This window comes from Idiotropiscis lumnitzeri, chromosome 5 (assembly GCF_059441095.1).
Source record: "Idiotropiscis lumnitzeri isolate Australia: NSW breed Sydney's pygmy pipehorse chromosome 5, RoL_Ilum_1.0, whole genome shotgun sequence".
In the NCBI taxonomy this organism is placed as follows: domain Eukaryota; kingdom Metazoa; phylum Chordata; class Actinopteri; order Syngnathiformes; family Syngnathidae; genus Idiotropiscis; species Idiotropiscis lumnitzeri.
The window spans coordinates 2346024-2361888 of NC_142395.1; the positions used below are offsets into that span (position 1 = coordinate 2346024).

Sequence of the window (15865 nt, forward strand, 5' to 3'; positions counted from 1 at the left end):
ATGAACACCAGTGAAAGACTATTTAAATGTGTGACTATGTGTGAATACTACTACCATCTAAATATTGGACTGAAAATTGAATGCCCTATGTCAAGGATTGTTCAACGATTGCTTTGTTTTTAATAAAGTTCTAAAATAAAAAAAAAAAAACAATATTACACTGCCCACCCCTTTATGAAATCCTTCGCCCAGAGGATCACAACAAAAAAAACCATCCTCTAGCCGTTGTGGTCTTCGCCTCTGTATCTGGGGTTGGCCTTAAGCAGATTCCGCTCCCTGCCGCCTGAACAGGGACAACATGAGTGGGATCTAAGGAACAAGGATCCACCACACGTCCTGAAATGGCAGGTGAGGCAGACTCTGTTTCAAATACAGGAACACCTTTACCCTGGTACAAAGCCACCCTGTCCGATGTAGAGCTCCCCTTCTGCCCTTAGGGCGAACTGCCACCCGATAAACTACCTCCTCTACCCGCTCAAGTACCGACAGGGCCCGTCTCAATGGCTGTCTAGTTTGGGGCAGCGTCTATTCCTTGTTTTGGGAGTATACACCCAAACCAGTTCACAGATCTGGAAGTTTCGTCCCTTGCTCCGCATGTCGTAGTTTCGCTTTTGACGAGCTTTCTCCAACTGGTCCTGAGCTAACGCATGTGCTGCCTCTAGCCAATCCTGCAGTCTCCTAGACGCCGTCCCTGCCGGTGTCCAGATTTCCCGGCCTAGCATCAGCAGAGCAGGCGTGCAACTTGTGGAACTTTGACCAGCTGGACGATAAGCCACCACCACCGGCGGAATGTGCCGGTTCCAATCACGTTGGTGTTCGGATGTAAGGTTGGCAAGCTGCCATGGTGCGGTTAAACCGTTCTACTAGACCATCACACTGCAGCTGCAAAACTGTGGTGCGTGTCTTGTGCATGTCCAGGCGTTCGCAATGAGCAGCAGAAACCTTGGACTCAAAACTTCTGTCTTGATCAATTTGGAGAAAATCTGCGGTCCCAAACAGCCAGAACTTGCCCGCCAATAGCGCATCAGCCACTGTCTCCGCCTCCTGGTCTTGCATTATGCTTATGCTTCGGGCCACTTTGTGAAATAATCCATCGTGCAGAGCATGTAACGGTTCCCTCTGTCTGTCTTGGGAAAAGGCCCCATAATGTCCACAGCAACCCTCTCCATCGGTGCTCCAACCCGCTGTTGCTGAAATGGTTTGATTGATCTTGAGGCCCCTTGTAGGCTTCACACTCGTCACAACGTCCTCCACGTCCTGTCGATGTTGACCCCAGCAGAACCCCTAGCGCAGCCTTCGAAGCGTACTATTACTGCCAAAATGTCCCAAGCCGGTGCCCCCATGGCATGCTCTGTGCACCATCACTCTAAGAGCTCCGGGTACCACCACCTGACACCTCTCCTCCCCGGTGGATGGTTCCTTCCAGGCACGCTGTAGCATGCCGTCCTTCATACGCAACACAGCAAACTTGTTCCAAAGGCTTTTGGTGCCAACGGAGAGCCTGATCACACCTTCCCAGGGTGGCCTCCTGCCACTCTGCACCCACTTTGCACAAGGTTGATATCACGGTCCTCTTCCTGTTTGACAGCATACTCTGCAGCGTCCACAGCCTCCAATGCGCAACATGACGGTCCAGCAACAGTCACCTCCCCACGCAGCTCTAACTGCCTGGCATCCCGCCGGTCGCAGTACTTGCAGCCAACAACAGCACATGGCCGCCGAGAAAGGGCAGCAGCATTAGCATGTTGACCTCCCCAGTCTGATGTACCACAGTGAAGAGGAAAGTCTGCAGGTCCTCCAGCTACCATCCCACTTGGCCCTCTGAACGACATCAGCCAGTGTAGTGTAGCATGCTCTGTCCTGATGATGAAAGCCACGCCACAGGTACTATTTGAAATGACGCGCAACCAAAACAACTGCTCGCAGCTCACGGCCGGTGACACAGTAGCATCTTTCACTCTTATTGAAAGTGCGGCTGAAGTAGGCCACCACCTGCACCACCTGCCTCCTGACAGTCCAGTGTCCACATGAAGGCTGGTTGACTTGAAGGCGGAACAAAACTTCCTTGCTTGTCACCTTATTAAGCGGCATGTAGTCCACACAAAAGTGTGGTCTGGTGCTCTTTTTTTCTGGGAACCATGACCCGCCAGATGTTCAGGGACTGTCGGAAGGCTCTATGATTCCCGCCTTGAGCATGGCATGGACCACCTGTTCCGTGGCCTCCTGCTACGCCAGAGGCAGTCGTTGGGGCCGTACCTTTACAGGTCATGCGTCCCCAGGGTCAATGTGGTGCTCAACCAAGTGAGTGAGGCCCACCTCATTCACAATGGGGGCAAAAAAATTGTCAAAGTCACACAGTACCTGCCACAGCTGTTCACGTTTCTCACAGTTCTTTTCCCAGATGAACCGGATAACCCTGGGCCGGTTCTCTTCTGGCTGATCTGGGGTTAATTTCACTGACATTGCCAGATGCCCGAGCCACCTCATATGGCTCTTCTCAACGTGGAGGAGCAGCGGCTCAACACTGAGTCCCTCCCGGATGGCCGAGTTTCTCACCCTATCTCGAAGGGAGAGCTCGGACACCCTGCGGAGGAAACTCATTTCAGACGCTTGTATCAAGGTTCTGTTCTTTTGGTCACGACCCACAGCTCGTGACCATAGGTGAGGGTAGGAACGTAGATCGACCGGTAAATCGAGAGCACTTTTCTCTTTCACAGTGAACTTCAGGAACTCTTTTTCACACTTTTTAACCAATTCAACTGTCAGACACCAACTCATATATTTAAACTGGAAATATTCCAATTTCCCTCCTTAGATTTTCAAATCTTTGTTTAGTAAGTGGCTTGGTCAATATTTCCACTTTCATGTCATTTGTTGGACAATATTTTATCTCAATTTGTCCATTCTGTACACATTCACGGATGTAGTGGTACCGAATGTGCCCCGCTCTTCACCCGAGTGTCCAAAAAAATGCGGCCCCAAATCCGATGACACGACTACAAAGTCGATCATCGAGCTGCGGCCGAGGGTGTCCTGGTGCCAAGTGCACATATGGACACCCTAATGTTTGAACATGGTGTTCGTTATGGACAATCCATGACGAGCACAGAAGTCCAGTAACAGAACACCAATCGAGTTCAGATTGGGGGGTTGTTCCTCCCAATCACGCCTTTCCAGGTCTCACTGTCACATGTGAGCATTGAAAGTCACTGTCCACCGGGGGTGAACCCCAATGTACAGCCGCCAAGTCTTCTTCCTTCTCTTTTGGGGGGGAAGGAGTGGAAGGAGGGAAGCAAAAAGAATGCCCACACCTGCGCGGCGTCTCTCACCTTGGGCAACTCAAGAGTGGAAGAGTGTCCAACCCCTCTCAAGAGGACTGGTACAAGAGCCCAGGCTGTGTGTGGAGGTTAGCCCGACTATGTCTAGTCGGAACTTCTCTGCCTCGCACACTAGCTCAGGCTCCTTCCCTGGCAGAGAGGTAGGGCTGGGCATAAACCAAAAATTTACCGTTACCGAAATGTATTACAATGACCGACATCATTTTGCCCATGTCGGTAAATTCGGTGCCTAAAAAAAAAAGTAAGTCTTTTCTGTCTGCGGCGATGTTCATGCCCCTTTAAGACGGCTACAGCGCGTGTCATCACGTGACTCCACCCTTCTGAACAAGAATGTAAACAAGACGCGTTCGTAGTTGGCGATTCAAATTCAGAAGCGGCTGACACGGCTGAAGAGGAAGTAACGTTAGTTGAAATTGTTCCTGTCGCGCTTGTCCCGAAAAGATATTCGACATCTGTCGTTTGGAAATGTTTTGGGTTCCATAAAGACGATGTTTAAGCAAAAGAACATGAACTACAAAGTGCGTTGTAAGCACCAAAACAGCGCATCCAACCTTTTCTTTTTCACCACCCACAACACAACCATGCTGTTGACTTGGAGCTTGTGCTAAAAGTTCAAAGTGAGGAGCAAGGTTGGACAAGTGACAACAGCCCATAACGGAGGCGACACCATACAAGAGAACGTCTCAGAGGTGGACGCGATAGCCGAGCACATAGCTAAAGATATAGCTCCTCTAGTTACAGTGGAGCGCACAGGATTTAAACGCCTCATGAAAGTAGCCGACAAGAGGTACGAAAATATTTGTTGCAAACCGTACTTCCCGATATGGACAACATTGGGACGGGAGCAGAGACATTTCAAGCATTTTGCATCCACATCCGACTTGTGGTCGAGTTGCAACATGCATCCCTGTTTGAGCCTGAATGTGCAGTACGTAGACGACAAGTGGCGAACGCGCACCAGCGTACTCGAGACGGCACATTTTCCTGATGAAGCACATTTGTTTATTTGGCACTGGCATTCCATTGACATTTTTATCATTTTATTTACCATTTTGTTTACAGGCGACTAGCTCCTTTGCACATGGCATTATTTATATTGTTTACAAGATACCTTTACACAAATCAAGGCCTTTTCAAATGGCATTAAAGCATCTCAGCACAATCTATTTGCAGAAAAAGATTTTGTGAGAGGTACCCTTTTTCTCCTGTTCTTTGTGACATTGTACAAATCATGCAAAGCAAGCTATTTTGAATGTTTGTAAAAATTATTTTTGTACTTTTATTTTTCACTGAAAGTAATGTGTACCAATTGGTCAATAAAAAAAGCAGTTAATTTGCATTTCCTGCATTTATTTTGATTTTGGTCCTCAGGGGGAATTTGTCGTGCATTTATTGTTATCGAGGTAAAATTGCCCAATTTACCGCAATATTGATTTTAGGTCATATCGCCCAGCCCTACAGAGAGGTGACATTCCATGTCCCAAGAGCTGGTTTCTGTGTATATGTATAAATTTTTGGGATTAATCACCTGAATTAACGCTTTGACAGCCCTAATATATCTATCTATGTATATTTATATATATATATATAAACTACAAATTCGGACATCCCTAATGTTTTCATTTTCATATATTTCATATATTATTAAAATATTACATATATTTTTTTTAAATATTAATTAAAATATATGTGGCTGTCAGATGGAGAGGTTGCAGGTGGAGAATGCAGCGGAATGGGGCCGCAGAGAACGTTTGGAGACAGAGAAACTGGCCCTGGAGAGGGACAACAAGAAGCTCCGTGCTCAGACTGAAGACTTGGAAGATCAGATTGCAAAGAAAAACCACAAGGCTGCCACAGCAATCAACACGGACCTAAAAGCCATGCAGACTGAGTTGTTTGAGAAAAACAAGGTAAAAAAAAAAAAGGAGTAAGTTCCTCCTTCAAGCATGTATGATTGATAGACTTTTTGGAGTATTTTTTTGTCCCAAATTGAATACAAAATCTTTTTTTCCTCTCTCTTATCTCAACTGTATTTATAAAGAAAGCCCTTGAAGAGAACCACCGCTGTAGATCGAGGAAAAACAAGTCATACATTAATAAACAAAAAATCAAATTAATGATGAAGACAGTAAAAAGTTTCATGCTGAGTCAAAAACCAAAGAATAAAAATTAGTTTTAATGCCAGCGTTAAATTTGGGAAGCCCTCACTTGCTTAACATTTAGCAGGAGGTCATTCCAAAGAGAGGGACTAGCAACGGAAAAAGCTTGATCAACTCTGAAGCTTCGCCTTGTCCTCTGTACCGCTAATAACGTCCGGTCCGCAGACCAGAGGTACTGGGCAGGTACGTATGTGTGGAGGAGCTCAGTGAGGTAAGGTTGAGCAAGTCCATTTTTAAATTGAAATTTGAAATAAAGTAAAATCTTAAAAAGAACTGTAAAATGTACAGGGAGCATAGCAGGAGTTTTCCGACCAACTGGAGGATGGTCTGAGTCCAAAATGATGTGCAATACAGTTATCCAGCTGAGATGTGACAAAGACATGAATTACCGCACAGGATCTTCATATTAAAAGGCGTTACTATTTCTGTATTTATTCCATACATGAGCGTCACCGTGTTATTGGGCACAGGCATGGTAAAATATACGCCAGCTTACAACATATGATAGCATTTACGCTAAAACGTACACTAGCATGCATGCTAGTGTATGTTTTTAAAAGTATTGATCATGACAGGTTCCCTCTTGTCATTGTCAGTCAGTCTGATTGTCGTGCAGCTCTTCAGAAATGATGCAAAAGCTCGAACTGTGCAAGCAGACACATTAGCAGCTAACATGGCTAACAATCAGCCCAAGCATCCACAATCCATTCAAAAATTGTGACATAACTTATTCGGCACTGTCTTGGTAATCTGTGCTCGCCAATTGTCATCAATCATTCGCACGCCGCTCACAACTTCACTTTAAATGCCCTGTTTACAAGGACGTCCAACGGTTCACCTTCCTCCATCAAGTTTCCCGGAATCGTAATCTGCAAATTCATTTGCTGCACTACAATACTGACGGGGAGCGTGCCTTTAGTGTCCTGTTTCAAGGCCGCATGCTGTCCTCAGTCATGTCCGCCTTTGCTCTGTATAAGTAAGGCGGAGCGCTCACACTATTTACAGATTTTAGATCTCTGTGCACACATAACGCCTTTTTTTCTCCAAACATTGTCAAATGACACCTACATTCTTGTCTAACAACTCTGCTGGCTACGATTAGCCACTTTTCATTTGTAAATGAAGACGTTTCCTGCCAAAGCAGCAGTCGCAACAAAAGCGCCTTTTCACACCTTGATGTACAATATTAGCCAACAGCTGTGGTGTCAATGGACAGAACTTCAAGATCAGTTGGTAGAAGTGTTTTTAGGTTGCTCTACTGTTGCGCCCTGTCCACTTTGGAGAAAATTTCAGGAGTTTTAAGTGCGCCTTATTTGTCGGGAAAATATGTTACTGTTTCAAAGTGTTGTTGAGAAAGCTGATAAATTACCTTAGCCACCTGTCTAAGATGAACAAAGCTTGATTTAACAACACATTTTCCAGTCCAATTGAAAATCACTGTGCGGTTAAAGACCCACGTTTAAGACTGTTGGCTGTTGATAAGAAGCCAGGGGCCCAAGTCAGCAATATGTGAAATACAAGCGCCACGAGGACCAAACACCATTACTTCTGTTTTCTTTTCAGTGAAATTCTAGAAATTCTGTGCCATTTATGTCTTGATTTCCTCCAGACAAGACAAAAGTGGCCTCAATGAGAAAATGTATTTTTTGCTCAGTGGGACATAGAAGCTAGATTTTTATCTTTGGGGTGGCCAGGGGGTGGCCAAGGCTATTTAAGGGGGTCCACATAGTATAACAATAAATTTGGTTCTCAATTTATCAATTACAATTGGAGTGTCAAATGTTGAAATGTACATACTAAGCAAACAAGAGATGAGATTTATGTAAATGTAATTTGCATTTTATTAACTATGCTGAAAATGGAAAACAATTTGGCAATCATTTTATGCAAATATGCATTAGTAATATCAGATTTTTACAAAAATGTTGAAAATGCTCCAACACATTCATTGGGATCCTGAAGATAGACAATAACTGAAGCTAACTTGCAAGTTTGAGGAAGTAGACCAACCACCGGGTCCACTCGGCTGAGCAAAAATCGTACTGGGGACACCTGGCTCTGGGTCTGGCTTTTGTTGCTCATCGACAGCCTCATTCTCAGAGGCCTCCATATCCTCCTTTGATGGAACTACATTGTATAGTGTAATTAAAAAAAAAAAAAAACTATCCACCATTAAACAACAACACTAATCAGCAACATTTCAAAATACCTAAAACTCAACTTAATTTCTGAGCATGTGACTGTTTGTCTATGCGCTGACCTGGTGAGGATGGGATGTGCTGTATTGTACATTCTTTTTCCGGACTACTCCCAGGAAGGGAGCTACCACCTTTGTCTCCTGAGTCCTCCTTCGATGGAATTACTGTATTTTCACGACCATAAGGCACATTTTAGAGTTCCAAATATTCCCCAAAACAAATGAGGCGCCTTGTAATACAATGCACCTTGTGTAGAGACTGACACCCATAGATCTATACACGTACAATTCTCTCGCCCATTGGTTCTGATCCCCTTAGGGCAGGCATCACCAAATGGCGGACCGCGGTCCGGATCTGGACCGACAGATGGTTCGGACCAGACCCATGACCAATCTATGATGATTTTTTTTTCAGGGCGCATTCGCAAACGTTGATGCAGCAATTCTAGTTAATACGGAAAAGGCGTCACTGATTTGAGCCAATCAAATCTTTTGTTTACGATCTGCCAATTGAGCAGCAGACCGGAAGAGAGTGCTGCTGACAGTATGCCTTGCTAAAAAGTTAGCAAGGTCGATGCGTGTTGTTTTAAATGAATGGACGGAGAAATTTAGTTTCGTTCTGGCTGCAGCCGTTTCAAAACCAGTGTGCATTATATGCTCCGAAACCGTCGCCACATTGCGAAGCGCCACTACGAAACAAAGCACCGCCCTTTTGTGCAAAGTTATCCGCTGAAGTTTGAGGTGAGCGCACGCAAAAACATCGAACTTCGAGTGCAGTATAACAGATGTTTACATTTTTGTTTACAGCCCAGCGGCATGCAAACGAATGTTCACTAAAAGTATCATGGATTTTGGGGAAACATAAAACATTCAGTGATGGGGAAGTTGTGAAGGAGTGCTTAAATGCGGTTGCACAAACATTATTTAAAGGAAAACACAAAGGCCAGATGTGTGAAATAATCTACCAAATCCCAATGGTCCTGACTCCATTCGAACCCCGATTTAGTCACTGGCAGGGCAGTCACAAACTCATTTTGGCTGCCAGGATGGCCGAGTGGTCTAAGGCGCCGCGTTCAGGACCCAGTCTCCCCAGGAGGCCTGGTTTCGAATCTCGAATTTCCCCATTGTGGGACTAATAAAGGGCAAATTATTATTATTATTTTCTCATGAAGAGAAGTTAAAAATATTCAAAAGAAAAGGTGGTGTCAAAGCTTATTTTGAATTAGTTTTTCATGAGGACAGCCATTTTTATTGATTGTGTACTCAACATGTTAACCTGTTTTACTTGGATAATTAGGCTTTCCGTTTTTTTAGGCTGATAACTCTTTGATTTAAGAAAAAATGGTAAAAGATGTTAACTCAATGCTTAGCACTTGATATATTTCTGCAGGAAATACTTTACTATTTTTTCTGGAAGTGGCACCCTTAAGTTCCTGGAGCCACATTTTCTTGAATGTGAAATAAACGCCTTATATTTGTTTGAGTGGCAAAGGTGTTTAATGGGAACATTGCTAAATATTTAGTATATGAGGGCGCTCTGTTGCAAATGACTAAATATTGAAACTGTATAAAAATGTGAACATAGACTAGACATTAAGGGAAGTTGGAGTTTGGTTCGGACCTTTTAATTGGAAGAAATTTTAGTCGTGGACCTCTGTGACTTTTAATTGAATACCTCTGCCGTAGGGCATTTCAGAGTGCATGTTAGCATACCCTGCTGGTCAAAGTCCAAGACAACTATGCTCCTAATTGACTGTGACAAGTACATTCTGTGAATACGTTTTTTGGTGATGGTGCAGGGAAAGATGGACAAAAGGGCAGCTGTCCACGATGTCACAGGTTTGGACAATAGATTCCAAAAAAAAAAAAAAAAAAAACACTGCCCAAAGCACACCACTCACATCTCTTTAAACAGCCATCTGATTGGCTGAGGCTGATTGGCTCCCAGAATCCATTGCTGTAATCTTTTTGTTTATTTTTATTTCTTTTTGGGATACAAATGGCATGAAAGATGGATGTTTTGGGGGTTTTTTTGGTGTGAATTTTTTTTCTTTGTTTCATTGTTTGCTTGTATGCTGTTCAGAGATTTTTATGTTTTTGATTTAAATCCGAGACTCTAAGGAGTGTGGTGACCAGTGACATCCCTCCCCTGACGTTGTTGATTAGCTGTGTAGTCATGAGAGCTCTTATAGCATTTGAGGTGCTGCCATTGAAGAATCCTTGCTCTACATGAGACTAGCATGCCCGAGCTAGCATGCGCGAGCTAGAATGCGTGAGCTAGCATGCGTGAGCTAGCATGCACCTCATAGTGCGGCGCACCCAGTGTAAGTGTTAAATACAGAAATAGCACCCTCAACTGATCCTGCGCCCTTTGATACAGCGCGTCTTTTGGCCGTAAAAATACGGTACATTGAAAAAAAAAACAACACACATCAGTAACACACATCAGTAACCAACAGTTCAAAATATCCCAAAAATAAAAACACAAGGGTTCCTATACATTTACAAATTTCCAGTCCCTAATTCGTAGACTTCTCAGTATTAAAGACACTTTTTGTGACATTTGTAATAAAATGTTAATCGTGTTAATAGATTATGCAATTCATCGTGCAAATCATTTATTATTATTCTAAATTTGTATGTATTAAATATTGTATTTAGTATCTCTCTATTTAATTTCTTAAGCTTTAATTAATCTAATTTAAATATTTAATTAAATTATTGTTGCATTCCACTGGAGTGCGGAGCGCTCTAATCTCATTGCACACTGAGTACAATGAGAATAAAGGACATTCTGATTCTGATTCTGACCTGGAAAAATAAAAAATCAAGTTCCATACTTGACATACTAGCATAGGAACCCTGTAACTTCAAATTACTACTGAAGTGAGCATGTGACTGCTTCTCTGCTCTGACCTGGTGATGGGCTGTGTGGATCAGATTCCCTCTCCTCCTTACTCGTCCCAGGATGGGAGCTGCTTTTAGACCTGAATTCTGGCAGTCTGCCTGCCTCATCTTTTCCTGACTTGGTTCTCTTTAAAATGAGGCTAGAAATCTTCTGCCCCTGCCTTTTCACTCTCAACTGACCCTATGAAAAAATTAGCTAGTCTTGTTTACGTTACTCCAAGCATCACTTATAATCACACACTGTTATTAAATCCCTACTTCAAGCCTAATAAAGTCAGGGCAAATAAAACACCGTAGACCAAAGTGAGATGACATTCAGACTTTTAAGCTTGTTGACAGCAAGCGAACTACCATGTTTACATTACGTTTCATTTAAGGGAACAGAGCATGGAACAGCTCACTGGTTAATTCTCCAGTTTCATACCTCTAGAATCATTGGAGAAACGTGTATAAATAACGACCGAAATGAATTAAATGTAGATGTTAATATTTAGTGGCTTTTGGAAGCTAGACCCCATGAGATATACAGTTAGTGTTTGCTTGATCACGTGGCTCTCTGCTTGTAGCAACAACAAAAAAATATTTCATTCGTTATTTTAAACAGTGACACCAGCATAAAACTTACTTTGCGACGAGGATTTCACTGTCCATGAAGGATATCCTTCGTCTCCTCATTTTTCGTTACTTTGTTGATCTTCTTTCTCCAGCAACGATAATGGAGTCAAATCAGATTCATATCATCCTCTGTTTCAGTGGCGATTATTCTTCTCTTAATGAACGTGGATTGCAACGTTTTGTGGTACATAGTGCCAACTACTGTACAGGAGAGACTTTTCAGTCGGTGAGTGATATGTAAACCATCTGGGGTGGCTGTAAGATAAGCTGAAGATCATAATAACCTCAAGTAACCTTATATAATCAGTTTGTGTATTTCTAATCAGGTTTTTATACACTAATTGCATTAATGATTGCACACGCACACACACCTACATTTTTGCTCTAGAGTTAAGTTTCTGTTGTCTAATCTAACTTTCGTTATGAGTTAAGTTTCTGTTTCCTTGCTTTCGTTGTAAGCCAAGATGAGCTAGTTTCTGTTTCGTTATGAGTCTGCTTCAAGCTCTCATAAAAGCGGAGGCGATGGGGCAGGAAGCCAGGGAGTCCTACGGAGCCGAGTTGCGAGCAGGTCAGCTGCTTGCTCTCCCTCTGTCCTCCCTCCCTGCCGCGCCCGGTAAAATGAACAACCTTGCCTGAGGTGGGCAAACTACGGCCCAGGGGCCACATGCGGCCCGTTAGACGTTTAAATCCGGCCCGCCAAACTTGAAAAAAATTAAATGAATAAACCTTGTTAGTGTTTTATTTTCTAAATACTGGGGGTTTTCAAAGACATATATAATGTTGTAATGCTTTTGTTCACTTTCACTTACAATTAAATGTATTTTTTTTCTCAGATGAGGTGAGGTTACCAAAACACTCCATTCATCACCTCTTGGTCTAGCCCCTCTGTCAAATTTTAGAACCTATTGAGGCCCACCAATCAAAAAGTTTGTCCACCCCTGCCGTAAGGCATTGAACCAAGTATCATGGAAATACTTAATGCATACGTTAAAAAAAAATTAAATTTGGTCCTGTTGGAATTTAGCTCTAAATTAATGTTAGAATTTAATTTTAAACCAATGTAACCTCAAATTAGTAATCTGACTCCAATTTGCGACCTTACCCAACTCTCACTCATCCAACAATATGCGCGCTCGTTCTCCAATAGAAAGGTATCAGGAAGCCGGCATATTCACGCACGAGTGGATTTATTCCCAATACACAGCCTACATATTCGCCTGGGTCTCGGCTCCCTCTCAATACAACTCTACCCCTCTTTTGGCATCAACAGAACAGAACTGAACTTTTTCCGAGTTGCCCAGTAGTGACTATACAATATGTAAATGACACAAAGACAAAAGCATCCTGGCATGATTCTATTGGCTATGTGTATCCTGCAGTTAACTTTAGCTTGCTCTTATTGGTCTTTCTTCTCCCGCCGAATCCCGTGGCTCCTCCTGCGTGCGATCCCCCGATGGCCGCTCCTTCATCCAGTGCTCCCGGAGTCATCTCGTCTCGCTCAGCACCGTCTGCTTCTAAAACATTCCATTCTTGCACAACCCCCGCAACCAGTTTCGCTCTACTAGTCACACTCTCAGCATTTTACAGTATCACATTTTCATACACTGGATGCAGCAACATCTAATGAACTATGTTCAGCTCAAACTCTTATATTCCTTTAATAGTCAAATGTATGAAATCCTTTAAGTGTAACCGAAGTTTGGACCATGCTAATGACAAGACCCTCAGGAGAGGAATGCAGGAAGATTGGATCAAGGCTGCAACAAAGGAGGTGTGAACGAGACCCATCTGAAACAATGGACTTCCATGCCGGGATCACAAAAGTGGCTCCTAGCAGTCTACCCTTTGTTCTGTTTAGATTGACTGCCATGATTACATTATCCTTTAGTCCCAAGTTCATGAACTGATTGAAACGATTTACTCTTCTCCACAGGCAGCTGCTAGGGTCAATGGGTGTAGGTCTGCAAGGTTTAACTTGGAGCGTGGATGTCACCAGGGGTGTCCGTTGTCACCCTTGCTTTTTGCCATTAGTATCGAGCCGCTAGCTCAATTTATCAGAGACGATGTGGATATAAAAGGAGTATCAATAGGTGAGAAAGTACATAAGATATCCCTGTATGCGGATGATATCGTTTTGTATTTGACTGAGCCACACACTACAGTTCCACGTCGCATGAATCAGATATTGCTATATGGGTATTATTTAGGTTATAAGATAAACGGAGGCTATGGACGTGCTGGGGGATATCCCAATGGAGCTAAAACGGCAAAGTGGCTTTCGTTGGCCAAAAAACGGCATAGAATACCTTTGGGATTTATATTCTGCTTTCGCTGGATAATCTGTTCAAGGCGAATTATGCCAGAATAATTAATGCTGTCAAAAGTGATCTCGACCGATGGACCGCGTTGCCTCTTTCCCTCCCGAATTGAAGCTGTACGTATGAATGTCCTGCCCTGGTCTAGATAAAAATTTGCAGAAATTGATAACAAATTTTCCAAATTCATATGGCAAGGGAAACGCCCTCGAATTAAACATAAAACACTTGAATGAGTGAAGGAAGAAGGCAGACTTAATTTACCTAATTTGAAATTGTATTTTTGGGTGCCACAATTAAGAGCACTGGCTCTATGGATGCAAAACGACACGCATACATGGTGGGTGGGCATCGAACAATCGATGTGCTCTGTACCACTGCAAGCATTGCCATTTATCAGTACTCAGGTTGAGGGCCTGACAAGATGGACCAAAACCATGCTTGACATCTGGAAGAGGGTTAGAGTCGCTTTTAAATTACAAACTCAGATTTTGGCGCTGGCTAGTATCGGGCATTTGAAATCCTTCACTCCAGCTAGAGCCTTGATAAGAGCTTTTCGAAATGGGCCAAACATGACCTTGTTTATGTACATCAGTTGGTTGATAAGGGGGAGGGGGGGGGTTATTGTCACTTGAACAGATAAGGAGTCAGTTACAACTTCCAAAAAGTGATTTCCTGCAAATTCGATCTTTTTTGATATCTCATAAAGAATGGGGAAAAATATCGGATCACTACCAATTGAGGCATTCTTAATTAAAATACAAAAACAAGACGACAATAAAATTATTGCAAAATTATACAAGATAGTGTCAAGTGTCAATGGCTCAAAATAAGCCCATTTAGGCAAAACACAGATGGGAGGCGGACACGGTACGGGCTGTGTCAGATGAAAAGGGGAAAGAGGCGTTTATAGCAGCTCACCTGACTACAAAGTCAAATACATGGAGAGAATTTAAGTGGAAAACATGTAGATATTTTAGGACCCCAGATATTGTGGCAATGATGAACCCGAATGTTTCTAGCTTATGTTGGAGACACTGCGGCATGGAGGTGCCAAATCACACACGTCTTTTGGACATGCCCTAAAATACAGGGTTTCTGGGTCGGTGTATATGAAGCAACCAGTTCAGGGTGTCCCCCGCCTACTACCCGAAGATAGCTGGGATAGGCTCCAGCACCCCCCGCGACCCTAGTGAGGAGAAGATGGATGGATGGATGAAATCAGGTTCTCAAAACATCAATCCCTAGGGAATAAATGGTGGCCATCCTCGGGATTCCACCACCAGGTATGCAGGGAAGAGTGGCAAACTACCTCTTGAATATCTTTTTTGCAGCCGCTCTGAAGTGTATCACAACATCTTGGTTGTGAACAGATCCACCCTCCTTTGATTTATGGATTTTAAAGTTGAGAGAACTTCACCTAATGGAAAGAATAACAAATTCATTGAGGCTTCAACTATCCATCCATCCATTATTGTTACTGCTTCTCCTCAGTAGGGTCGCAGGGGGTGTGGGAGCCTATCCCAGCTATCTTCGGGCAGTAGGCGGGGGACACCCTGAACTGGTTGCCAGCCCATCGCAGGGCACACATGGACGAACAACCATCCACACTCACACTCATACCTAGGGGCAATTTAGACTGTCCAAATAACCTGCCATGCATGTTTTTGGAATGTGGGAGGAAACCGGAGTACCCGGAGGAAACCCACATAGGCACGGGGAGGCCACGCAAACTCCACACAGGAAGGCCGGAGCCAGAATTGAACCCACAACCTCTGCACTATGAGGCCATCGTGCTAACCAGTCGGCCACCGTGCCGCCCCGGGCTTCAACTAAATACTTTCAAAAAGTTGTGGGGCCCCATAGAGGATCTAATACAAATGGCGGAATAGGCAATTTTTTTCTCTCTTTTTTTTTTTTTTTAGTTTTTCTTGTGTTGTCTGATTGTTGTGCCTAGGCTGCAGAATAGTGTGCCTTTGTCTGTGCCACTTTTAGATCACGGTAAATACTTTCGATTATCGGTGCGTAGGAAGACTGTATTCGGTAATGACTGTATCACCTTAGAGACCTTTGTATTATTACATTTTGGAATGCATATGATTGCGTGAATGTTCTGTTGTTGTAAAGAAAAACCCTTAATAAAAAAAAGTTAAAAAAAAAGAAATAACATTGTCCAACACTTTCAAATTTGAGATCGATACGCTAAACTTAAGGACAAGGTCTAACGTATGTCCCTGTTTATGAGTGGGGCCAGACACTCGTTGCACCAAATTGAAAGAGTGAGTAAGTCTTACTAAGTCCTTTGCCAGTCCATTTTCAGGACTGCGCACATGT

At 43.4% G+C, this 15865-nt stretch overlaps 1 protein-coding gene across 16 annotated transcripts in view; it reads left to right on the plus strand.

Moving 5' to 3' along the window:
* The window catches only part of ccdc102a (coiled-coil domain containing 102A), a 232017-nt gene that overhangs the window by 160491 nt on the left and 55661 nt on the right, over positions 1 to 15865 (plus strand). For all 16 annotated transcript variants that reach the window (XR_015843262.1, XR_015843261.1, XR_015843263.1 and 13 more), the window contains one exon: positions 5039 to 5248. Coding sequence is in view for 8 of the 16 variants with exons in the window: in XM_088296897.1 (XP_088153023.1) it covers positions 5039 to 5248 (210 nt within the window). In the remaining 8 variants the exon portion in view is untranslated. The remainder of the gene's footprint in view (positions 1 to 5038; positions 5249 to 15865) is intronic.